The sequence below is a fragment of the Tachyglossus aculeatus genome, chromosome 2, assembly GCF_015852505.1.
Source record: "Tachyglossus aculeatus isolate mTacAcu1 chromosome 2, mTacAcu1.pri, whole genome shotgun sequence".
NCBI classification, from domain to species: domain Eukaryota; kingdom Metazoa; phylum Chordata; class Mammalia; order Monotremata; family Tachyglossidae; genus Tachyglossus; species Tachyglossus aculeatus.
The window spans coordinates 130,378,475-130,406,009 of NC_052067.1; the positions used below are offsets into that span (position 1 = coordinate 130,378,475).

Consider the following 27,535-nt stretch of genomic DNA (forward strand, 5'->3'; position numbering starts at 1 on the left):
TTTGTGTCAAGCACTGTTCTAAGCTCTGCGGTACATACAAATCAATCAGGCCTGACACAGTCCTTATCCCAGTTCGGGTGCATCGTCTAACTAGGAGAGAGAACAGATATTAAATCCCCACTTTACAGTTGAGGAAACTGAGGCCAGGAGAAGTGGAGTGACTTGCCCAAGGTCACACAGCAGGCAGGTGGCAGAACTGGAATTAGAACTCAGGTCCTCTGACTTCTATGTCTATGCTATTTCCAATAGGCCCTGCTGCTTTCCAAAATGGTCACGGTCGGGTCTGCTAGTATATCTTTCTTGGGGCTATCATCTGGGGAATGTTTCCCTTTTCCTTCAGTGAGGCCAATTTCAATAATTTCCTTGGTGATGGGATGATCTATTCTTGGTTGGACCCTATGGTCCCTTGTAGTGGCCCTGATCCCATCATCCTTTTATGTTCTAATAATAATAATAACAGTACTTGTTCATTCATTTATTCATTCAATCCTATTATTGAGCACTTACTGTGTGCAGAGCACTGTACTAAGCACTTGGGAAGTACTTGTTAAGAATTGACTACATGCCCAGCATTGTTCTAAGCCCTGGGGTAGATACAAATTAATCAGATTAAACACAGTCCCAGTCCCATATGGAGTTTACAGTCTTAATCTCCATTTTTCAGCTGAGGTAACTGAGTCCCAGAGAAGCGAAGTGACTTGTCCAAGGTCACATGGCAGACATATGGCAGAGCCAGAATTAGAACCCAGGTCCTTCTGACTCCCACGCCTGGGCTCTGTGTGGTTCCCTGACACCTGCCTTTTTGTGCTGTTCCCAGGAACTGCCTGCCCCACTGCCCCATAATCCTGCTCCTTCCACTATCCCCCATACTTATAGTTTGAGTACCCCAGTATCAGCCATGGGACTCCTCAACCTCAGTGTTTAGCCTTTGTAACTCAGGGACCAGGGAGAGTTTTATGAAGAGAGAAGGGGCAGAATTTACCTTCTGTAAAACTTACATCTGGTGTACACAGTAAGCATGCAGTAAATACGATTGAATGAATTTATCTATTTTGATGGTCTCGACGCCTGTCTACTTGTTTTGTTTTGTCGTCTGTCTCCCTGCTTCTAGACTGTGAGCCCGTCGTTGGGTAGGGACCGTCTCTATCTGGGTAGGGACCATCTCTTTCTGCTGCCAATTTGTATTTCCCAAGCGCTTACTCCAGTGCTCTGCACACAGTAAGCGCTCAATAAATACGATTGAATGAATGAATGAATGAATGTCAGGCTTGATGCCATGCTATTGAACTGTTATACTTCTGTCATACTATCATACTAAGAAGCAGCACAGCCTAGTGGATAGAGCAGGTCTGGGGTTCTAATCCTGACTCTGCCACTTGCCTGCTGTGTGACCTTGGGCAAGTCACTCACTTCACTTCTCTGAGAAGCAGCGTGGCTCAATGGAAATAGCACGGGCTTCTTCTAGACTGTGAGCCTGCTGTTGGGTAGGGACCGTCTCTATATGTTGCCAACTTGTACTTCCCAAGCGCTTAGTACAGTGCTCTGCACACAGTAAGTGATCAATAAATACGATTGAATGAATGAATGGAGTCAGAGGTCATGGGTTCAAATCCCAGCTCCGCCAATTGTCAGCTATGTGACTTTGGGCAAGTCACTCACTTTTCTGTGCCTCATCTGTAAAATGGAGATTAAGACTTGTGAGGCCCACGTGGGACAACCTGATCGCCTTGTAACCGCCCCAGCCCTTAGAACAGTGCTTTGCACATAGAAGTGCTTAATAAATGCCGTCATTATTATTATTATTATTCTCTGGGTCTCAGTTACTTCACTTGTAAAATGGGGATTAAGCCTGTGAGTCCCATGTGGGACAGGGACTGTGTTCAAACTGATTAGCTTGTATCTGCCCCATTGCTTAGAACAATGCTTGACACATAGTAAGTGCTTGACAAATACCATCATCATCATTATTATTAATGAATGATGTAAAGTTTGAAACATCAGATGTGGCATTCATCGTACTTCAGCCGATTATAAATCCGTTGCCTATGTACCAATCTAACAAACAATTGATACAACGTTGTTTTTTTTTTCTTTACAGAGATAAGGGAATTGACAGTCTCATTAAAGTGGATGCCAGAACAGACAAAAGTGAGAAAGGGTAAGAGCTGTTGAAGTGGTTTGGAATCATTTCCACGATCGACCGTTAATTAACCAGGAGGGTTTGCTCTTCATCATTATCCGTGTTATGTCCATTATCAACTTCATCCAAAAGTGTTTATTTTAACCTCTTGACGTGTGACCCGTATTGGCTACTGCACCAAGCAGGTAGACGGGCAATGTCGATGGAGATATCGACACGAAAGTCATAGAGACACAGGCAGTGGTACAAACGCTGAACAGACTGTAAACCATTTTCATTATGCCTAAACCAAGGACTACAAGAAAGGGTAGACAGGGTCATGGTGCTGCATTTTCAGAATGGGAAAAATCTCTTCAAAAGATTGCTAGCGATTTGGCACAACAAAGGAGCTGCTTTGCCTGCATCTCCCAGAAGCCATAGAACATTCTAGAAGGGTTTAGCCTCTTTTGCCCTAAGTAGAGAGTACTAAGCTCTGGGTAGAGCTTCGTTTTTCCTATGAAATAACCCCAGAAAGAAGCTTAGTTTTCCCAGCCTCTGTTAACTGCTCTCCTTTCAGGCTGTGCTGTGAACTGTTTTAGCTTGGAACTCTGCTAGGTGTTTTCCAGATGATGAGGTACTTATTTCTGTTGAGGCAGTACTCGTGGTGAAGTGATAATAATAACAGTGATGGTATTTGTTAAATGCTTACTCTATGCGAGGCACTAGTCTAAGCTCTAGGGTTGATATAAGGTAATCAGTTTGTCCCACGTGGGGCTCACAGTCTTAATCCCCATTTTACAGATGAAGTAACTGAGGCACAGAGAAGCCAAGTGACTTGCCCAAAGTCACACAGCTGATAAGTGGCGGAGCTGGGATTAGAACCCACGACCTCTGACTCCCAAGCCCGGGCTCTTTCCACTAAGCCAATCCGGGTTTATTTCAGCCCAAGAGACTTCCACCCTCTTCCTCCAGCAAAAACCTTATCCACTCTAGACTATATAGTCTCTGTGAAGCAACTCCAGCAACTCCATTGTCCCAAGCATTTAGCACAGTGCTCTTCCCATAGAAAATGCTCAGTCAATACTATTGATTTCAATATTGATGCAACTTTTTTTTTTTTGTTTACAGAGATAAGGGAATTGACAGTCTCATTAAAGTGGATGCCAGAACAGACAAAAGTGAGAAAGGGTAAGAGCTGTTGAAGTGGTGAGTGTATTTGACTGAGTGTATGCTGTGATGATGGAGTGCCAAACCACTGAAAGCAAATTCTCTGCATTTCTGGAATAATATCTGGGTCTATAGTGGCTACACCTCAGCCTGAGTATCAGTCTGTTAACATCTTCCCAATTTCATTATTGATTAAGCAGTAATTTTTGGCTATAATTCCATTTGGGAGTCCAGTTCAGTCACAGTGAACAAGGCCTTTAGCAGAAGCACTCACTGGATCTGGGAGAGCTCCGTCTTTTGTCCCCACTTCTTCTGACTGCTTATTATTTTTAATGATCTTGTCTTATACTGTCAAGTCATCTCCAACCCATAGCGACGGCATGGGTACTTCTCTCCTAGAATGCCCCACCTCCATCTGCAATCGTTCTTGTAGTGGATCCAGAGAGTTTTCTTGGTAAAAATATGGAAGTGGTTTACTGTTGCCTTCTTCTGCCCAGTAAACTTGAGTCTCCACCCTCGACTCTCTCCCATGTCGCTGCTGCCCAGCACAGGGGAGTTTTAACTTTTAGCAGATTGCCTTCCACTTGCTAGCCACTGGCCAAGCTAGTCATGGAATGGCTTGACTGTCCCTCCCGTATTTGAGATTGGTAGAGTATTGGAAATTCTCCAGTTCCACCCTGAGAGGGGGGTTTAGCACAGTAAAAAAACATTAAGCCGCCCCAATCTCACGACACCTCTGCTGCCAATCAATAATATTTACTGAGCGTTTACTATGTGCATAGCACTATATTAAGCACTTGGGAGAGTACCATACAACAGAATTAGCAGACACTTTCCCTGTTCATAATAAGTCGAGTCAAGCTTACAGTCTAAAATCTGCCAAGTATGAGAATGCAAACAACCACCCTAGTATATACAGTCAAGGATTTCTAGTTTCTGCTTCGTATATTTAAAATAAGTGCATACTTCCATCAAATTCAACAACTGATTTTTATTTATACTATTTAAAGAAACCAAGATCTTGACAGTTTCATCGAAGTGGACCCAACGGCAAAGAGAAATGACCGTGGGTAAGTGAAACTTGAAAAGTTGTCTCAAATTTGCTGAAATCATCTTCCAAATTGATCATTTTATTCCTTCCTTCCTTCCTTCCTTCCTTCCTTCCTTCCTTCCTTCCTTCCTATTTATTGAGCACTTACTGTGTGCAGAGCACTGTACTAAGCGCTTGGGAAATACAAGTTGGCAATATGTTTGGCGTGGGTGGGTTTTGTGTTTTCAATACTCTTGGGGAAAAAGAATAGAAAGATGATTGGTAGGAATGCTTGATGAGAAGAATTTCTGATTCTTCAGGTCCTCTGTCCATAGCAAGCAACATTTGAACAGTCCTAGAATATTTTCTGTGGATGATTTTTGACTGAGTTTATTCCTCTAATATCTTGATAATACGTTGTCACCCTTTGAATTTTTTTATGTTTAAAGAAGTCAAGATCTCAATAATCTCATCAAAGTGAACCCCCAGGAAGACAAAGATGGCAAAAGGTAGGACTTGAGGGATGTTTATTTTGTTCATTCAGTTGGATTGTCTGGGTGACCTTGATCCTGGTTCCAGCTCTGCTCTCTGATCACTTAAATTTCAATGAACTGAATTGCTGGAATGACGACTTGACTGTTTCCATTCTGGCCGTGTCTGATGGGTCAGATAAGTACTCCTGGGCAGCCCTCAGGCTTTTGGTACTAAGAAGCAGCTTGGCTTAGTGGATAGAGACTTGGGAGTTAGAAGGTCATGGGTTCTAATTCCGCCTCTGCCACTTGTCTGCTGGGTGACCTTGGACAAGTCGCTTCACTTCTCTGGGCCTCAGTTACCTCATCTGTAAAATAAGATCTGAGACTGTGCGCCCCATGTGGGACAGGGACTGTGTCAACACTATTTGCTTGTATCCAGCACTTAGTACATTGCTGGCACACAGTAAACGCTTAACAAATACCACCATTATTATTACTGAGCGCTTACAAAAGACTCTATTAAATATTTGGAAGAATACAACAAAACAGAGTTAGCAGACCTGTTCCCAACCCTCATAGAGCTTAGTTATACCCTCATAATGAAGGACAAAAAGCCCAGCCCGCACCCTCTGCTCCTCTGCCACTGCTCACCTCCTCACTGTGCCTCGTTCTTGCCTGTCCCGCCGTCGACCCCCGGCCCATGTCCTTCCCCTGGCCTGGAATGCCCTCCCTCCGCACATCCGTCAAGCTCGCTCTCTTCCTCCCTTCAGAGCCCTACTGAGAGCTCACCTCCTCCAGGAGGCCTTCCCACACTGAGCTCCCTCCTTCCTCTACCCCTCCCCATCCCCCCTGCCCTACCTCCTTCCCCTCCCCACAGCACCTGTTTGTACAGATTTATTACTGTATTTATTTTACTTGTACATATTTACTATTGTATTTATTTTGTTAATGATGTGCATCTAGTTTCATTTCTACTTATTCTGATGGTATTGACACCTGTCCACATGTTTTGTTTTGTTGTCTGTCTCCCCCTTCTAGACTGTGATCCAGTTGTTGGGTAGGGACTGTCTCTATATGTTGCCAACTTGTACTTCCCAAGCGCTTAGTACAGTGCTCTGCACACAGTAAGCACTCAATAACTACGATTGAATGAATGAAAGAATAACCATTAGCCCTCCTCTTTCATGAAAGAGTGGAGGGTCATGAGTTTTTCAGAGCAGTTTTCCATTCTTCCCAAAGAAGCAGGACGTGGAGAGGCAGTCAGCCTCATTTTCTGGTGTTTTGCATCGTTTCACAAAAGTTGGCCTATCACCTATATTTTAAACCCAGCCTTTCCTTCTACACACAACCATCATGTCTTGTCTGCACCTTTGGCTCTGCATCTGCCACTGTGCTAATACCTCTCTCCTGCCTTCTCTGCTTTCCAATTCACAACTTTCTTTACAAACCTAGTCTTTCTCCTTACATCCTATAGTTCTTATCGGCCAAGGTCGCATGAGCTCCAGGATCCCGTATTTAAGTGTCTGAAGCAGATTTGGCCCTCTCTGGTTCCCAGAAAGATGAGTAGGTACTAAAAAGAGCTGAGGCAAAGTCCTCCAGAAACCTCCAATAGGCAGTTGGATACCATAAAATTTACTGGATTTTTCTTTCTTTTTTTACATTTGAAGAAGTAAAGGTCTTGATCCTCTCATTAAAGTGAATCCCAAGAGAGATGGAGATGGCACAGGGTAAGATGGCTGGGTGACCTCTCATTGGACGTGGTCCAATCAATCAGTCAGTGGTACTTATTGAGTGCTTAAAATGTGCAGGGCACTATACTGAGTGTTTAAGAGAGTACAATATAACAGAATTGAAAGACGTGTCCCAGGAGAAGCAGCATGTCATAGTGGTTAGAGCATGGGCTAGAGAGTCAGGAGCTCCTGGGTTCTAATCCTAGCTCCGCAACCTGTCTGCTGAGTGGCCTTGGGCAAGTCACTTAACTTCTGTGCCTCAATTACCTCATCTGTAGAATGGGTATTAAGACTATGAGCCCCATGTGGGACAGGAGCTGTGTCCAATCCGATTTGCTTGTATCCACCCCAGTGCTTAGTATTGTGCCTGGCACATAGCGCTTGGCAAATAAAACAATTATATTAAGATTATTATGATTATTATTATATCCACAATGAGCTTACAGTCTAGGGGGAGAAAGGATCCCAGGTGGTGGTTGTTTTTCAATTGTTAGACTCAAAATTCATAGACAATCTGGAACAGAGCCTTATATGCATATATACTGATGATATCAGAAGGGTTTTCTCTGTTCAGTGCTGATGGAAATGAGAACTTTTGATTTTTCAGGACTGCTTGTGAACATTTTCTGAAGCACAGTCCCTGTTTTGGGTTCTTCAATGTTCTCCTTCATGTGCAGCGTGGCTTAGTGGAAAGAGCACAGGCTTGAGAGTCAGAGGTCGTGGGTTCTAATCCCACCTCTACCACTTGTCAGCTGTGTGACTTTGGGCAAGTCACTTCACTTTTCTGTGCCTCAGTGACCTCATCTGTCAAATGGGGATTAAGACTGTGAGCCCCGTATGGGACAAGCTGATTACCTTGTATCTAACCCAGTGTATAAAACAGTGCTTGGCACATAGTAAAAGTGTTTAACAAATGTCATTATCATCATTTTTATTATTATTCTGTTAGGATATTCAGAATATAAACTATAATCTGATGGTAATTATTGAGTTTAATTTAAAATTTGTCAAATTTAAAAAAGTTTTATTTTGACATTTATTTTTATAAATCACACTTGAAAACAGATGTCAGATAATATTTGATATTTCTTGGGTAATACGTTTCCTTTTTTGAGATGGTATATAATACTTGATGTATAAATGAATGTGACCACATTTATTAAGGTAACCTTGCTTAATTTAAGTTATGGGAGCCCAGTATCAATGGGAATGTAACAATATCCAAAACATGGTCCTAAGATACTTTGGAGAGAGATAATTCACACACACACACATGAGAGATGCAAAAACGGACCATGTTTGTCTGTTATCCAAGAAAACCCCAGGCTCATCATAGACACCCCTCCAACCCAGGAAAGATATACCTATGCTACATTAAAAATGGCCAAACTTTCCAGATACCGCATTCCAAAATATATACTGTATCTATTGTTGATAGGAGAAAGATATTTTTTTCTACCAATGAGTTAAATTTATTAACTTGAATCAATTCTGACATGTAATGTAATCTATTTATTTATCTATATTAATGTCTGTCTCCCACTCTAGACTGTGAGCTCACTGTGGGCAGGAATGTGTCTCTTTGTTGTTATATTGTACTATCCCAAGCACTTAGTACTGTGATTAGCACACAGTAAGTGCTCAATAAATACGATTAAATGAATGATTGAATGAGTGTACCACCCTCATTTGAATTTCCTTCTATTTAAAGAAACCAAGATCTAAGCAGTCTCATTCAAGTGAGTCCCCAGAAAGACCAAGAGGGTAACAGGTGAGAAGATGGAATTGTTGTTTCTAAATGCACACCTCTGGATCGCTGAGAGTTAGGATCCAAGCGACCCTTCCACTTGGTAGAGGAAGGCTGAGAATTAGAGAGTCCTAATGTCCCAATTCAACAAACTAAATATATCTGAGGGGCCCTGGTTGTCTTAAACCTGGGAGAGGTCAGATAATGGCTTCTGATTTGACAAGCTATGGAGTTTACTATCACTTTGGGTTTGTTTTTTTAATGTGAGAATGTCTGTTAAATAGGAGCCAATTTTGACAGCCTCATCAGTGGGGATATAACAAGAGACACAAAAATAGCAGAGGCTCACTGGGGAGTTTTTAATTGGGTGGACTTATCTCCCAGATTGTTAGTTTCTCCATTCTTTAACCATATAAGTGTGTGCTTTCTTCTGGCGTGATGTGTTTGCCCAGATGGGCTAGAGATAAATAGAGATGGAGAACAGAGAGGTTCTGTTCTGCCAAACTGGTGAACAATATCGGAGTTCTTTTTGGAGAAAGTCCATGACGTCTGTTACCGAGCTTCGATGGATTTTTTTTTACCTCACTCATCATTTTTCTTTTATTTAAAGGAAACAAGAGCTCGACACTCTCATCAAAGTTGATCCTCAAAAGGACAAAGATGGCAAAGGGTAAGAAGTTTGAGGCGGGTCTCTTTTTTATGACCGAATTAGACGTGAGTTTCTGGTTGAGTCCGTCAGCAAAGTAGGACTCAGTGCTGTGCAGCTGAACAATGAAAATGTACAAATGCATGAACATTGAAATCTAGCAGTAATAATAATACTAATGTTGGTATTTAAGCGCTTACTATGTGCTGAATCACTGTGCTAAGCGCTGGGGTAGATACAAGGTAATCAGGTTATCCCAGTGGGGGTCACAGTCTTCATTCCCATTTGACAGATGAGGTAACTGAGGCCCAGAGAAGTTAAGTGACTTGCCCAAGGTCACACAGCTTATTAGGCCTTGGGGTGATCCTCAATACTCTGGGCACCTAAATGTATGACCTTGAGTAAATGAATTACCAGAGGCAGAATGGCCTAGTAGATAGAGCTGGGGCCTAAGAGTCAGAGGACCTGGGTTCTAATTCTTACTCCCCCATTTGTCTGCTGTGTGTCCTTGGCCAAGTCACTTAATTTTTCTGGACCTCAGTTCTCACATCTGTAAAATGGGTGGACTGTGTCCACCCTGATAAGCTTATCTCTAACTCCAGCACTTAGTAAGCGCTTAACAAATACCGTTTTAAAATAATACTTCACTCCTCTTGGCCTCAGTTTTCCTATCTGTAAAAAGGGAATGAGATAGTAAGCCCTGTGTGGAACAAGGTCTGTGTCCATTCTGATAACCTTGCACCTATTGCAGTAATTATAGTAATCCTAATAGTAATTATGGTATTTGTTAAGCACTTAGCATATAGTAAGTAGGTGCTTAGTAAATGCAATAATTATGATTAAGTTGTTAGAAATTAGGGTGATCAATAATAATAATAATAATGGCATTTATTAAGCGCTTACTATGTGCAAAGCACTGTTCTAAGCGCTGGGAGGTTACAAGATGATCAGGTTGTCCCACGTGGGGCTCACAATCTTAATCCCCATTTTACAGATGAGGGAACTGAGGAACAGAGAAGTTAAGTGCCTTGCCCAATCAATCAATCAATCGTATTTATTGAGCGCTTACTGTGTGCAGAGCACTGTACTAAGCGCTTGGGAAGTACAAGTTGGCAACATATAGAGACAGTCCCTACCCAACAGTGGGGGTGATAATACAAAGCCAAACAATATTTTACTTGTAAGTTTAATTTCTTTAGAAAGATCGTAATATAGTTCGGATTTAAAAATCCATCACAATAAAGGCCAAGAAAGAGAATGTAAATCTTTAGTTAATGTAACAGTCTGATCTTGACAAAATTTTCAGTTTCTGACTCTCTCCCACCAACTCCTCCCCTCCTTTAACCTGGCCACCAATCTTGGAACGGAATTCACAGGCTTGAGTTTCACCACTATTAACCAGGCTCACTCCCTTCACCGCACCTTCATTCATTCATTCAATCGTATTTATTGAGCGCTTACTGTGTGCAAAGCACTGTACTAAGCGCTTGGGAAGTACAAGTTGACAATACATAGAGACGGTCCCTATCCAACAGCGGGCTCACAGTCTAGAAGGGGGAGACAGGTGAGCAGTGAGCCGGAGCTGCAAGTAATAATAATAACGATGGCATTTGTTAAGCACCAACTATGTGCCAGGGACTGTACTAAGCGCTGATGTGGATTCAAGCCAATCGGGTCGGACACGATCCTTGTCCCCTGGGGGGCTCACGGTTTTAATCCCCATTTTACAGATGAGATAAATGAGGCACAGAGAAGTGAGGTGACTTGTCCCAGGTCACACAGCGGACAAGTCACCTCACTTCTCTGTGCCTCATTTATCTCATCTGCACACAGTAAGCACTCAATAAATACGATTGATGGTTGATGATGAAATGGATGGAGTAGGGATTAGAACCCATGACCTTCTGATTCCCAGGCCCATACTCTATCCACTAGGCCATGTTGCTTAAAATTACCAGCTGGTGGTTGAGCAACAAATGAGGGTTGATTTCAAGGAGGACAATCACCACACTGCTTCTCTGTGCATTTTTCTTTGTGGCCTCTGGAAACCCAGTTCTGGGCTGGGGGGGTTCATCATCATCATCATCAATCGTATTTATTGAGCGCTTACTATGTGCAGAGCACTGTACTAAGCGCTTGGGAAGTACAAATTGACAACATATAGAGACAGTCCCTACCCAACAGTGGGCTCACAGTCTAAAAGATCACACTCATATGCCTCAGTAGACATTGTTTATCAGTTTCTGAATAATCAGGTATTGACAGTGCTCTGCACACAGTAAGCGCTCAGTAAATACGATCGATGATGTGACGATTCCATAAGTTGATGACTATGGGAAGGAGCGTCACTTAGTGGAAAGAGCACAGGCCTGGGAATCAGAGGATTTGGGTTCTAATCCCTGCTCTGTCACTTTTCTGCCATGTGACCTTGGCCAAGTCATTTCAGAGAAGCAGCGTGGCTCAGCGGAAAGAGCCTGGGCTTTGGAGTCAGAGGTCATGGGTTCAAATCCCACCTCCACCAATTGTCAGCTGTGTGACTTCGGGCAAGTCACTTCACTTCTCTGGGCCTCAGTTACCTCATCTGTAAAATGGGGATTAAGACTGTGAGCCCCGCGCGGGACAACCTGATCACCTTGTAACCTCTCTGGTGCTTAGAACAGTGCTTTGCACATAGTAAGTGCTTAATAAATGCTATAATTATTATTATTATTATTTCATAGACTGTGAGCCCGTTGTTGGGTAGGGACCGTCTCTATGTGTTGCCAACTTCTACTTCCCAAGCGCTTAGTACAGTGCTCTGCACACAGTAAGCGCTCAATAAATACGATTGAATGAATTTCTCTATACCTCAGTTCCGTCATCTGCTAAATGGGATTCAATTCCTGTTCTCCCTCCTACTTAAACGAAGAGCCCCTTGTGGGATCTGATTATCTTGTATCTACCCCAGCTGTTATTGCAGTGCTTCACACATAGCTAGTGCTTAACATTTAATTTCTCTTCCTCCCTTCAAGGCCCTGCTGAGAGCTCACCTCCTCCAGGAGGCCTTCCCAGACTGAGCCCCTTCCTTCCTCTCCCCCTCGTCCCCCTCTCCATCCCCCCCATCTTACCTCCTTCCCTTCCCCACAGCACCTGTATATATGTATATATGTTTGTACATATTTATTACTCTATTTATTTATTTATTTATTTTGTACATATCTATTCTATTTATTTTATTTTGTTAGTATGTTTGGTTTTGTTCTCTGTCTCCCCCTTTTAGACTGTGAGCCTACTGTTGGGTAGGGACTGTATATGTTGCCAATTTGTACTTCCCAAGCGCTTAGTACAGTGCTCTGCACATAGTAAGCACTCAGTAAATACGAATGATGATGATGATGATGATGATAATTTAGAATTAGCAATTTTTTAGTGATATTATTTAGAAATAGCAACTCTACAATGAAATCCATTCTCACCTTGTTATATTTTCTGGTAGAAGACATCTTAGCCTTACTAGTTATGTCCAAAAACATAAATAGCAAGTGACTAAAGCATCCAGTTTTCTTATTAGGTGAGAAGGTCAGGATCTCAGAAGTGAGGCAGGTAGGAGGCAAGGAGAGGGATGGAGGTGGGGGGAGAAAAGGAAAGGAGAAAGGATGAAGGGGACGATGGGGAGGAGGTGCATGTGAGGAAAACACAAAAAGCTGTGCAGCCTAGTGGATAGAGCACGGGCCTAGGAGCCAGAAGGTCCTGGGTTCTTATCCTGACTCCACCCCTTGTCCATTGTGTGACCTTGGGCAAGTCACTTCACTTCCCTGCGCCTCGGTTACCTCATCTGTTAAATGAAGATTAAGACTGTGAGCCCCACGGGGGACAAGGGACTGTGTGGACCACCTTGAATCTCTCCTAGTAGGGTGCCTGGCACATAGTAGGTGTTTAACAAATAAAACAGTGCTTTGCACATAGTAAGCGCTTAACAAATACCATCACCATCATCATCATCATCAATCGTATTTATTGAGCGTTTACTATGTGCAGAGCACTGTACTAAGCGCTTGGGAAGTACAAATTGGCAACATATAGAGACAGTCCCTACCCAACAGTGTGGCTCACAGTCTAAAAGGGGGAGACAGAGAACAAACCAAACATGCTAACAAAATAAAATAAATAGAATAGATATGTACAAATAAAATAAATAAATAAATAAATAGAGTAATAAATATGTACAAACATATATACATATATACAGGTGCTGTGGGGAAGGGAATGAGGTAAGATGGGGGGGGATGGAGAGAGGGACGAGGGGGAGAGGAAGGAAGGGGCTCAGTCTGGGCCAGTCTCAGACTCAGTCTCAGTCACCATCATCATCAAATGCCATTTTTTAAAAAAGGAACCATCTCTTGCTTCCATCTGCTTCCATGGAGAAGCGGCGTGGCTCAGTGGAAAGAGCCCGGGCTTTGGAGTCAGAGGTCACGGGTTCAAATCCCGGCTCCACCAATTGTCAGCTGTGTGACTTTGGGCAAGTCACTCAACTTCTCTGTGCCTCAGTTACCTCATCTGTAAAATGGGGATGAAGACTGTGAGCCCCCTGTGGGACAACCTGATCACCTTGTAACCTCCCCAGCACTTAGAACAGTGCTTTGCACATAGTAAGTTCTTAATAAATGCCATTGTTATTATTATTATTATTATTATTATTATTATTATCTGCTGCTTGCTCACCTAGGCAGCACCAGCATCCTGGTGCTGGAAATGTCCGTGACTAGAGATGGCTCCCAGGGCTTGGCCACTGCCATGTCAGTGATGCTGAGAGGAAGGAAAATGATGGATATGTTCTGTGCAAGTGGTTGGAGTTTGGAGTTATGCTTGTCAGGGATGCTTTGTAGGCTGACTAAATGGAGGGACTGGAAAAACAAAAGTGCACTTTAAAGGAGGGCTTCATCAATCCCATCTGTGATAATAATAATTGGGTTTATCATAATAACAGAGGAAGTAGATAAATGAAAGTGAGAAGCTCAGTTAAGGGTTTTATGGGTAGCAGATCCCATTTGGGAAATTGACCTAATTTAGAGTTTTCACAGATGTTCAACCATCTGTTGACTATTCAACCCATTTTTAAATATGGGAGATTTTTATCCCTCTCTTAAAGGAATATTTTGCACTAGCAAAGCGAGTTGGGCATGTCCCTGTCCCTCCTGGGACTCACAGTTTCCATACCATTTTGCAGACGAAGGAACTGAGGCACAGAGAAGTAAAGTGAATTGCCCAAGGTCACACCTCAGACAAGTGGCAGAGCTGGGATTTGAACCCATAACCTTCTGACTCTCAGGCCCGGGCTCTATGTATTATGCCACGCTGCTTCTCCCAAGGAGGTAGGACAGGTATTAAATTTCCATTTTGTTGAGGAGGGAACTGAGGCACAGGGAAGGTAAGTGACTTGCCCAAGGTTACACAGCCATTGGTGGAGCCAGGATTAGAACCCAGGTCCTCTGACCCCCAGGACCATGCTCTTTCCTCTAGGACACACGGCGTTTTGTAGATCTCAGAGTTATGGATTCACTTTCTCATGGTAATAATAATAATAATAATGGCATTTATTAAGTGCTTACTATGTGCAAAGCACTGTTCTAGGCACTGGGGAGGTTACAAGGTGATCAGGTTGTCCCATGGGGGGCTCACAGTCTTGATCCCCATTTTACAGATGAGGGAACAGTGTTTTGACTTTGTGTAGCTACTAATTAGGTGATAATAATAATAATAATGGTATTTAATCACTTAATATGTGCAAAGCACTTTGTATAGGTCCTAATTAGATAATAATAATAATGATAATGGTATTTAAGTGCTCACTATGTGCAAAGCACTTTGTATAGCTCCTAATTAGATGATAATAATAATAATAATAATAATGGTATGTAAGTGCTTACAATGTGCAAAGCACTTTGTGTAGCTCCTAATTAGATAATAATAATAATAATAATAATAATAATAATGGTATTTAAGTGCTCACTATGTGCAAAGCACTTTGTGTAGCTCCTAATTAGATAATAATAATAATAATAATGGTATTTAAGTGCTCACTATGTGCAAAGCACTTTGTGTAGCTCCTAATTAGATAATAATAATAATAATAATAATGGTATTTAAGTGCTTACTATGTGCAAAGCACTTTGTATAGCTCCTAATTAGATAATAATAATAATAATGGTATTTAAGTGCTTACAATATGCAAAGCACTTTGTATAGCTCCTAATTAGATAATAATAATAATAATAATGGTATGTAAGTGCTCACTATGTGCAAAGCACTTTGTATAGCTTCTAATTAGATTTAAGTGCTCACTATGTGCAAAGCACTTTGTATAGCTCCTAATTAGATAATAATAATAATAATGGTATTTAAGTGCTCACTATGCGCAAAGTCCTTTGTATAGCTCCTAATTAGATAATAATAATAATAATGGTATTGAAGTGCTCACTATGTGCAAAGCACTTTGTATAGCTCCTAATTAGATAATAATAATAATAATAATAATAATAATAATGGTATTTAAGTGCTTACTATGCACAAAACACTGCTCTAAGTGCTGATAATAATAATGACATTTGTTAAGCACTTACTATGTGCAAAGTACTGTTCTAAGTGCTGGGGAGGATACAAGGTGATCAGATTGTCCCATGTTCGATCATTTTATCACTCAGAAAAAGTTACATTATCACAATAGCATAGCTCCATTTGTCTAGTACGGAAATTCTGATATTTGATTCTAGGATGTTTGATTTCATTTCAAACTATTATGCTGCCATCATTTTCTTTGGTAAAGCACTTAATATGTGACCAACATTATTCTAAGCACTAGGCTAGAAACAAGTTAATGAGGCTGGACACAGTCCCTGGGCTGCAAGGGGCTCACAGCCTAAGTAGGAGGGAGAACAGATATTCCCCATTTTATAGTTGAGGAAACTGAGGCACGGGGAAATTAAGGAAATTGCTCAAGGTCTTCCAGAAGGTGATTGGCAGAGTTGGGATTAGAACCCAGGCCCTCTGACACAGGCCCATGCCTATTCCCCTAAACTATGCTGCCATTCTCATTAGAATGAAAATAGATTTTTGGACAAAACTACGCGTTCAGTACTTCAAGTAGGTAAATGTTATGAAGTCCAGGTGGAGAGCATAGAGTATATTCCACCTTGTTGTTAACGAGTAGTTCATTTGAAATGTATTAAACCAAAGAGTTAGGTTTCGAGTAGGGACAATTAGTGTGGTTTGTTGGTAGAACTTGGAGAGTTTCAGATTTACCTTAAAGCACATAGGGTATTATTTTGTATTTTATAGTTGACTGAACTATAGCTGCTTGGCACCTACTTTGTAATTAAAGAAGCCAAGACGGTGACAGTGTGAGATCACAGATCTTAGAAGTAAAAACAAATTTCAACACATCCTTAGGAATGATTATGCAAATGTCACATGCAAAATTTCCTTTTGCATAGGGAAAGTGTGTGGGGGAGGAATTCTCGACAACATGTAATGCCATTGGTTTTCATCTCAATATTGGAATTGATTTTAACTAATCAGAATTTTTTTTTTTTTTGGAAGCGGCCATGATTTGGATGAGCTCATCAAAGTGAATCCCAACGATAATAAAAATAGCACTGGGTAAGATTTACTGGAACTTTCCTTCATAGCATTCCCAACTTGTTTTCCAAAGAGAAACTGTGTTGTTTGCTTTTTTTGGTTGTTTGCTTTTTTAAAAAATGGTATTAGTTAAGTGCTTACTATGTGCCAAGCACTGGACTAAGAGTTGGTGTAGATACAAGATAATCTATCCAACCTTGGCTTCACAGACTCTGTCCTCTCCTGGTTCTCCTCTTATCTCCCCAGCTATTCATTCTCAGTCTCCTTTGCAGGCTCCTCCTCCCCCTCCCATCCCCTTACTGGAGGGGTTCCTCAAGAATCAGTTCTTGGTCCCCTTCTGTTCTCTATCTACACTCACTCCCTTGGTGAACTCATTCACTCCCGCAGCTTCAACTGTCATCTCTATACTGATGACACCCAAATCTACATCTCCTCCCCTGTTCTCTCTCCCTCCCTCCAGGCTCATATCTCCTCCTGCCTTCAGGACATCTCCATCTGGATGTCTGCCCGCCACCTAAAACTCAAAATGTCCAAGACTGAACTCCTTATCTTCCCTCCCAAACCCTGCCCTCTCCCTGACTTTCCCATCACTGTAGACGGCACTACCATCCTTCCCGTCTCACAAGCCCGCAACCTTGGTGTCATCCTCGACTCTGCTCTCTCGTTCACCCCACACATCCAATATGTCACCAAATCCTGCCGGTCTCACCTCCACGACATCGCCAAGATCCGCCCTTTCCTCTCCATCCGAACCGCTACCTTGCTGGTTCAATCTCTCATCCTATCCCGACTGGATTACTGCATCAGCCTCCTCTCTGATCTCCCATCCTCCTGTCTCTCCCCATTTCAGTCTATATGTCACTCTGCTGCCCGGATTATCTTTGTACAGAAACGCTCTGGGCATGTCACTCTCCTCCTCAAAAATCTCCAGTTGCTGCCTGTCAACCTATGAATCAAGCAAAAACTCCTCACCCTGGACTTCAAGGCTGTCCATCACCTCGCCCCCTCCTACCTCACCTCCCTTCTCTCCTTCTACAGCCCAGCCCGCACCCTCCACTGCTAATCTCCTCACCGTACCTCGCTCTCGCCTGTCCTGCCATCGACCCCCGGCCCACATCATCCCCCGGCCCTGGAATGCCCTCCCTCTGCCCATCCGCCAAGCTAGCTCTCTTCCTCCCTTCAAAGCCCTACTGGGAGCTCACCTCCTCCAGGAGGCCTTCCTAGACTGAGCTCCCTTTTTCCTCTCCTTCCCCTCCCCACAGTACTTGTATATATTTGTACAGATTTATTACCCTATTTATTTTACTTATACATATTTACTATTCTATTTATTTTGTTAATGATGTGTATATAGTTATAATTCTATTTGTTCTGATGATTTTGACACCTGTCTACGTATTTTTATTTGTTGTCTGTCTCTCCCTCCTAGACTGTGAGCCCATTATTGAGTAGGGACTGTCTCTATATGTTGCCGACTTGTACTTCTCAGTACAGTGTTCTGCACACAGTAAGCACTCAATAAATATGATTGAATTAATGATAATCAGGTTGGACCCAATCCATTCATGTCCCACATGGGGCTCACAGTCTTAATCTCCATTTTACGGATGATATAACTGAGGCACATAGAAGTGAAGTGACTTGCCCAATGTCACATACCAGACAAGTGGCAGAGCCAGGATTAGAACCCAGGTCTTTCTAATTCCCAGGCCCGTGTTCTACCCGCGAGGCCATGTTGCTTCTCAAGGTTTAGTTAATGACAGTGAGTACCTCACTAATCATTGATCAGCAACCAAACCTAAAATGGCAGCCATTTTGGAAGATTTTCCCAAGAGTCTTGGGCCGATCACGTCAGTTGCCTCCAACACTGGCTGCTCGTCTGACCCTAGTTTTAAGAACAAGATGGCTTTATTCCTCCTCTGGAGCACAATTTCACATTCGATTGATGTCCCTCGTTAATTCAGCCTGGTATACAGAGCGTAGCGTCCATTGTGTTCTGTACCTACATGGTTGTTATTCTTTAATAGGCCACTATCTGTCCCTTAGTAATAATAATGTTGGTATTTTTTAAGTGCTTACTATGTGCCAAGCACTGTTCTAAGCGCTGGAGTAGATACAAGGTGGTCAGGTTGTCCCACGTGGGGCTCACAGCCTTCACCCTCATTTTACAGAGGGGGTAACTGAGGCCCATAGAGTAATAATAATAATAATGATGGTATTTTGTGAAGCACTTACTAGGTGCCAAGCACTGTTCTAAGCGCTGGGGGGGATACAAGGTAATCAGGTTGTCCCACGTGGGGCTCACAGTCTTCATCCCCATTTTACAGAGGAGGTAACTGAGGCCCATAGAATAATAATAATAATGATGGTATTTTGTGAAGCACTTACTAGGTGCCAAGCACTGTTCTAAGCACTGGGATAGATACAAGGTAATCAGGTTGTCCACGTGGGGCTCACAGTCTTCATCCCCGTTTTACAGATGAGTTAACTGAGGCCCATAGAGTAATAATAATAATGATGGTATTTTGTGAAGTACTTACTAAGTGCCAAGCACTGTTCTAAGCACTGGGATAGATACAAGGTAATCAGGTTGTCCCACGTGGGGCTCACAGTCTTCATCCCCATTTTCCAGATGAGGGAACTGAGGCCCAGATAAGTGAAGTGACTTGCCCAAAGTCACACAGCAGACTAGTGGCGGAGCCGGAATTCGAACCCATGACCTCTGACTCCCAAGCCCGGGCTCTTTCCACTGAGCCACGCTGCTTCTCAACCCTTCGACCAGTTAGTTCTTTTGGTCAACTTCGATTCCGCCTACTGGGTGGGGAGAATGGTTCCAAGCAGGACGCTTCCTCTACCCAGCCTACAAAACTACCAAGAGGGCAAAGCCATCTCTATCCTCCTCAGACAAGGTGGAATGTTTTCTCTGTTCTTAATTAAAAAAAAAAAAGATATCAAGGAGGTGGGGTGGTGTATTTCCACTGTTATCAATTAATGGCATTTATTAAGTTCTTACCACGTGCAGAGCACTCTTTCAAATGCTTGGGAGATTACGATACAAGAGGATTTAGCAGACACATTCCCTGCCATAATGATGATAAAAATTATGGTACTCATTACCATATAGACCATATATATCCCCAAATTACTCATTACCATTATTACCATAGAGAAGCAGCGTGGCTCAATGGAAACAGCCCGGACTTTGGAGTCAGAGGTCATGGGTTCAAATCCCGGGTCCGCCACTTGCCAGCTGTGTGACTTCGGGCAAGTCACTTCACTTCTCTGGGCCTCAGTTACCTCATCTGCAAAATGGGGATTAAGACTGTGAGCCCCACATGGGACAACCTGATTACCTTGTAACCTTCCCAGTGCTTAGAACAGTGCTTTGCACATAGTAAGCGCTTAAAAAATGCCATTATTATTATCATTATTATTATTAAGGACTTATTATGTTCCAAGCATTATTCTGAGCACTGGGGTAGATACAAGGTAGTCAAGTTGGACTGTGTCCCTATCCCACATTCATTCATTCATTCAATCGTATTTATTGAGCGCTTACTGTGTGCAGAGCACTGTACTAAGCGCTGGGGAACTACAAGTTGGCAACATGATGCAGTGCTGGAGTGCTCCTGACCTACTGTGAATCCCCCACCCGCTAATCAATTCTAGAAAATAAAAAAAATAGACAACTGGTTCTCCATTTTTAATCTCCATTTTGCAGATGAGGTAACTGAGGCCCAGAGAAGTGAAGTGGCTCTCCCAAGACCACACAGCAGACACCTGGTGGAGTTAGGATTAGAACCCATGACCTTCTGACTCCAAGGTGGTTGCTTCTCATAATGAACTAACAGTCATGGCCTCTTTAGCCTCTTCAATCTTTAGAAACAGCTTGGCTCAGTGGAAAAGAGCACGGGCTTTGGAGTCAGTGGTCATGGGTTCAAATCCCAGCTCCGCCACTAGTCAGCTGTGTGACTTTGGGCAAGTCACTTCACTTCTCTGGGCCTCAGTTCCCTCATCTGTAAAATGGGGATGAAGACTGTGAGTCCCACGTGGGACAACCTGATCACCCTGTATCCCCCCCAGTGCTTAGAACAGTGCTTTGCACATAGTAAGCACTTAATATATGCCATTATCATTATTATTATTATTATTATTATTATTATGAGAAGCAGCACAGTGTAGTGGAAAGAGCTGGGAGTCAGAAGGTCATGGATTCCCATCTCAGCTTTGCCACTTCATAATAACTGAAGTATTTGTTAAGCGCTTACCATGTGCCAGGCCCTGTGCTAAGCACTGGGGTGGATACAAGCAAATAGGGTTGGACACAGTCCCTGTCCCACATGGGGCTCACCGTCTCAGTCACCATTTTACAGATGAGGTAACTGAGGCAGAGAAGTGAAGTGACTTGGCCAAGGTCACTCAGCAGCCAAGTCCCATAGCACTTGTGTACATATCTTATGTTGCCAATTTGTACTTCCCAAGCGCTTAGTACAGTGCTCTGCACACAGTAAGCGCTCAATAAATATGATTGATATCTGTAATTTTACTTATAAGACTGTGAGCCCCACATGGGGCAACCTGATCACCTTGTATCCTCCCCAGTGCTTAGAACAGTGCTTTGCACATAGTGCTTAACAAATGCCAAAATTATTATTATTATTATTATTATTATTATTATTGAAGTCTGTCTCCCCTTCCCTAGACTGTAAGTTTGTTGTGGGCAGGGGATGTGCAAGTTTATTGATATAGTGTACTCTCCCAAGCGCTTAGTACAGTACACGTGGTAAGCGCTCAATAAACACAATTGAATGAATGAAATGGTGGAGCCAGGATTGCAAACCAGGTCCTTCTGACTGCTAGGCCTGTGTTCTATAATAATAATCATAATGATGGTATTTGTTAAGCGCTTACTATGTGTGAAGCACTGTTCTAAGCGCTGGGGGAATACAAGGTAATAATAATAATAATGATGGCATTTATTATATGCTTACTATGTGCAAAGCACTGTTCTAAGCACTGGGGAATACAAGGTAATAATAATCATAATGATGGCATTTATAAAGCGCTTACTATGTGCAAAGCACTGTTCTAAGCGCTGGGGAGGTTACAAGGTGATCAGGTTGTCCCACATGGAGCTCACAGTCTTCATCCCCATTTTCCAGATGAGGGAACTGAGGCCCAGAGAAGTGAAGTGACTTGCCCGAAGTCACACAGCTGACAAGTGGCGGAGCCGGGATTTGAACCCATGACCTCTGACTCCAAAGCCCGTGCTCTTTCCACTGAGCCACGCTGCTTCTCTATCCATTACAACTATGCCGCTTCTTCAGTCAGAAGCTATTGCCACCGATGGCAGAGGCCCAGCAAGCTTTCTCCTACTTACAGAGTCTGGGCTAGAACCCAGGGGTCCTGATTCCCAGTGGACCAAAAGAAGGGCTTTGGGAACTGTAATGCACAATCTCCCTGGGAAAGCCGAAAGATGAGCAGGATTAGCTGAACTTCCATAGTTCTTTGGAGAGAGAGAGGCCTGAGGAAAATTTATAGTCCCAAAATGCGTTCTTTCCAAGCACTGAGCACCGTGCTCGGAAGACAGTAAGCGCTCAATAGACACGATTGAATGAATGAGCGAAATAATCAGAACTGAAGTAAAAAAGAGACTTTAATTTCAAAATACAGGTAGGGAAAAAGGGTGGGAGGAAGCAATCATTATAATCATGGCATTACCTTAAAAGCACATTTTTTGGAACAGGCGAGAATTTTTAGATCAACAAGTTTCTGGAAAGGGTATCTCTGCAACATAATGCAGGATCCCCGCTAAATTGTAAGCTCCTTAAAGGGCAGGGATCACGTCTACAACTGTGTTGTACTTTCCCAAGTGCTTAGTACAGTGTTCTGCACATAGTTAACATTCAATAAATGCCACCGATTGATTGGTTGATGTTCCCCAAAGCTCTAAGAAGCAGCGTGGCTCAGTGGAAAGAGCCCAGGCTTGGAAGTCAGAGGTCATGGGTTCAAATCTCGGCTCCGCCGCTTGTCAGCTGTGTGACTTTGGGCAAATCACTTAACTTCCCTGATCTTCAGTTACCTCATCTGTAAAATGGGGATTGAGATTGTGAGCCCCACATGGGACAACCTGATCACCTTGTATCCTTCCCAGTGCTTAGAACAGTGCTTTGCACATAGTAAGTGCTTAACAAATACCAAAATTATTATTATTATAAAAACCCACAGGAAGTTCCCTGCCAAACTTCCAGAAGTAAGGAGCCCATGAACTTAGACTCCTGACCTTCCAAAAGTCCCAGCCCCGAGAATTTGGGGGATAAGTAGGCCTTTGGCCTTTGGGAAGATGTAGTTCCTTTCAGCAGGGTTTTCTTACTTCTCCTCACGTGGACAACCTGATCACCTTGTATCCCCCCAGCACTTAGAACAGTGCTTTGCACATAGTAAGTGCTTAATAAATGCCATTATTATTATTATTATTATTATTATTATTATTATTCTCCTCAGTTCCTTAGTTCTGTCTTAAATGAGCAGTGTGATCTAGTGGAAAGACCACAGGCCTGGGTGTAAAAGGAACTGAGTTCTAATTCCAGCCCTTCCAAGTGTAACCTTGGGCACATCACATATCTTCCCTGTGCCTCAGTTACCTCATCTGGAAAATGGGGATTCAATACCCGTTCAACCTCCTACTTAGATTGTGACTGTGTAGCACGGGAGAGTTCACTATAACAATAAACAGATGCATTCCCTGCCCACAACGAGCTTACAGTCTATGAATTCCTTGGATTAAAAAGCAACATAGATTTACTTGTGGAGGTTCCACTTATAATGGATTTAATTATTTTTTCCCACGTTTCGAGAAGCCAAGACCTTGACAGTGTCATCCAAGTGAATCCCCAAACTGGAAAAAATGACAGCGGGTAAGATCTGATGGGTTTCTTGTTGAATCTCTCTTTTAAAATTGGTGAAATCTGAGTTTAAATGAGAGGTGATGTCATTTCTTTTACCAGTCTCTCCTGAATGGCTCCTCACCGCCTCCCTCCTCCCCACTACTGACTCCTGCTCATCGCTCCCTCCCTTCTCCCTATCCAAATACCTCTCTCATGATCACATTCCCTCCATCCTTCACCTTCATCATCATCAATCATATTTATTGAGCGCTTACTATGTGCAGAGCACTGTACTAAGCGCTTGGGAAGTACAAATTGGCAACATATAAAGACAGTCCCTACCCAACAGTGGGCTCACAGTCTAAAAGGGGGAGACAGAGAACAAAACCAAACATACTAACAAAATAAAATAAATAGAATAGATATGTACAAATAAAATAAATAAATAAACTTCATTTCCTCTGAAGCTTATATCATTGATCTCCACCAACCACTTCAATTACTTATTGTAGTCATCGATCACCATTACCACCTCTGACCTCATCTCCGTTGTTCTGAGGGGTTTTGCTGCCTTTTTAAACTTCCTCCTCCTAATAACAACAATAATAACGATAATGAAAATTGTGCTATTTGTTCAGCGCTTTGCTGGTGTCAAGCCCTGTACTAAACACTGGGGAAGATACAAGATAATAGTTCAGACAACACCGTCCCTGTCCTTCATGGGGCTCACAGTCAATCAATCAATCAATCGTATTTATTGAGCGCTTACTGTGTGCAGAGCACTGTACTAAGCGCTTGGGAAGTACAAGTTGGCAACATATAGAGACAGTCCCTACCCAACAGTGGGCTCACAGTCTAGAAGAGTGTGCTCACAATCTAGAAGAGTGGGCTCACAGTCTAAACAAGAAAGAAAATGGGTGAGGAGACTGAGGCACAGCAGTTAAATGACATGGCTCAGTGGAAAGAGCAGGGGCTTTGGAGTCAGAGGTCAGGGGTTCAAATCCCGGCTCTGCCAATTGTCAACTGTGTGACTTTTAGACTTTTAGACTTTTAGATTGTGAGCCCACTGTTGGGTAGGGACTGTCTCTATATGTTGCCAACTTGTACTTCCCAAGCACTTAGTACAGTGGTCTACACACAGTAAGCGGTCAATAAATACGATTGATGATGATGATGATGATGACTTGGGCAAGTTACTTAACTTCTTTGTGCCTCAGTTTCCTCATCTGTAAAATGTGGATTTAGACTGTGAACCCCCCGTGGGACAACCTGATCACCTTGTAACCTCCCCAGTGCTTAGAACAGTGCTTTGCACATAGTAAGGGCTTAATAAATGCCATCATTATTGTTATTATCTAGGGTGACAGAGTAAGCAACCTTTTTTTCATTCCTCATCTCCTCCTCCTTGTCCCTTACACTAATCTTCAGGGACTTCAATATCCAAGTGGATGTTCTTACTTCCCACTTTCACTTTCAACTCCTCCATTCTGCAAATTAGCTACTTCACCCTCCTTCATTCCCTCACAAACTTGGACACATACTGGATAAATCAGTACTTCCTCAAATTCCTCTCCTCCAGTTATCTCCTTGACCCCTTCCAATCTGACTTCCCTCCCCTTCGCTCCACGGAAACGCCCTTCTCGAATGTCACCAATATTAGTTAATAATTGTGGTATTTATTATGTGCCAGGGGCTGTGATTGAATGAATGAATGAATGAATCCTCCCCAGCGCTTAGAAAAGTGCTTTGCACATAGTAAGCTCTTAACAAATATCATTATTATTATTAAATATGATTGAATGAATAAATGAATCCTCCCCAGCTCTTAGAATAGTGCTTTGCACATAGTAAGCGCTTAACAAATATCATCAATATCTGAATACATATACCAATTAGTTTTTAGCACTTCGAGTGGTTTTTCAAGTATTATAGGTTTACTATTTTTAAGAATTCCCAGATAATAATAATAATAATAATAATAGACATGCAGCATTTCATTCATTCAATCGTATTTACTGAGCACATACTGTGTGCAGAGCACTGTACTAAGCGCTTGGGAAGTACAAGTTGGCACCATATAGAGACGGTCCCTACCCAACAGCGGGCTCACAGTCTGGAAGGGGGAGACAGACAACAAAACAAAACAAGTGGATAGGTGTCAATATCATCAGAATAAATAGAATTATGGCTAGATACACATCATTAATAAAATAAATATAGTAAATATGTACAAATAAAATAGAGTCATAAATACGTACAAATATATACGAGTGCTGTGGGGAAGGGAGGGGGGTAGGACGGAGGGAGGGGGGTGATGTGCATATTCTCTACCCACTAGGAAATTTCAGTCCTGAGGAAACTGAGGCAATGAGACTTCAAGGGATTTGTCCAAGTTCCCACAGGAGGCAAGTCCAGTTGCGGGGGAGGGATTTTTCAATCAACCAATTTGATAGTATTTTTTTCTTGGCGATTGAGAGAGTACAATACCACAGAGTTGGAAAGCATGCCTCCTGCCCACAAGGAGCCGATGGTGTAGACATTTGGCAGAGCTGGGACTAGAACCCAAGTCCTTTTGACTCCCAGGCATGTGCTCTATCCACTAAGCCTCACTGTTCCTCTAACAGAGTTCTCCTATAATGTGGAGAAACCCCACTGGAAGGAAAACATACATTTTAGCATTCGTCGCATACACGCACACAAACTTTCCTCCAACATCCCGATGCTGTATACCCAAACAGGCTTATACTATTGGACAAATTTTATTTTAACGCCTTAGAAATGTTCTAGCCACAACCTCTACCACTTGTCTGCTGTGTGACTGGGACAAGTCATTTAACTCTCTGTGCCTCAGTTACCTCATCTGTAAAATGGGAATTGAGACTGTGAGCCCCAGGTGGGACACGGATTGGGTCCAAATTGATTAGCACGTATCTACCCCTGCACTTAGTACAGTGCCTGGAACATAATGGGTTAGTTAGTGCAATATTTAGTGAGTTAGTGCAAACATTTAGTGCAATACTTGCCACAAAGTAAGCACTTAAATAATATTTTTTTAAAAAGCTTCACTGAGAAGTTGGCGAGCGCTTTGAGCTGATCAAAATTTTCCTTCAGGGTGTGCTTCTTTTAGTCTTCTCTTTTTTTCAGGCAAGGGAATATTTTTCTAGATTTCTAGACTGTGAGCCCACTGTTGGGTAGGGACCGTCTCTATATGTTGCCAACTTGTACTTCCTAAGCACTTAGTACAGTGCTCTGCACACAATGAGCGCTCAATAAATACGACAATGAATAATAGGTGCTTAACAAATACCATAAAAAAACCTGTAGTGAACACATACACTATGGCAGAACTGAGTGTTTTACTTAGCTCTCGTGGACCGTGAAGTATTCTTTCTTTGGCTGATTCTTTCTTGTACATTTTTCATGAAGCCACAGTCTTGACGATGTCATTAAGGTGACTCTGCCACCGAAGAAAAATGATAACAGGTAAGATTAAAAAGGATTTCCCATTTAATCTCTCCCTAACCTGTGCTTGATGAAGGAACAGAATCCTTTAAGTGCCTGATTCTTATCCTCACAGGAATTCTTTAGAACAAAAACAGGCTGGGCAACTCTATGGAAATGCAAAAAGAAGATGGGTATTAGTCTTTCAGGAACTGTTTTTGGAAAGCCTATGAAAGCAGTGGAAAGAGCACGGGCCAAGGACCTGAGTTCTAATTTCAACCTTGCCACTAGTCTGCTGTGTGATCTTGAGCAAGTCACTTCACTTCTCTGGGCCTCAGTTACCCCAACTGTAAAAATGGGATTTAAGATTATGAGCCTGTGTGGGACATGGGCTATGTCCAATCTGAGAAGGTTGTATCTACCCCAACATTTAGTGCAATACTTGCCACAAAGTAAGCACTTAAATAATATTTTTTTTTAAAAAAAGCCTCACTGAGAAATTGGTGAGCTCTTTGAGCTGATTAAAAATTTCCTTCAGGGTGTGTTTCTTTTAGTCTTTTCTTTTTTTCAGGTATGGGGATTTTTTTCTCCCGTGACATAAAGGGTTTGATTTTTATATAACCCTCCCTGATGTTGAGTAGTCAGATCAGATCAAGATGAAAGGACCTAGATGTGCCCAGT

The 27,535-nt window shown here is 42.5% G+C and overlaps 1 protein-coding gene across 1 annotated transcript in view; it reads left to right on the top strand.

Annotated features, from left to right (window-relative positions):
• Nucleotides 1-27,535, top strand: part of SCEL (sciellin) — a 184,279-nt gene that overhangs the window by 83,931 nt on the left and 72,813 nt on the right. Inside the window, exons 20-29 of the mRNA XM_038742716.1 lie at nt 2,099-2,158; nt 3,248-3,307; nt 4,297-4,356; nt 4,766-4,825; nt 6,457-6,516; nt 8,231-8,290; nt 8,877-8,936; nt 16,488-16,547; nt 23,387-23,443; nt 26,840-26,896. Coding sequence (XP_038598644.1) covers nt 2,099-2,158; nt 3,248-3,307; nt 4,297-4,356; nt 4,766-4,825; nt 6,457-6,516; nt 8,231-8,290; nt 8,877-8,936; nt 16,488-16,547; nt 23,387-23,443; nt 26,840-26,896 — 594 coding nt within the window. The remainder of the gene's footprint in view (nt 1-2,098; nt 2,159-3,247; nt 3,308-4,296; nt 4,357-4,765; nt 4,826-6,456; nt 6,517-8,230; nt 8,291-8,876; nt 8,937-16,487; nt 16,548-23,386; nt 23,444-26,839; nt 26,897-27,535) is intronic.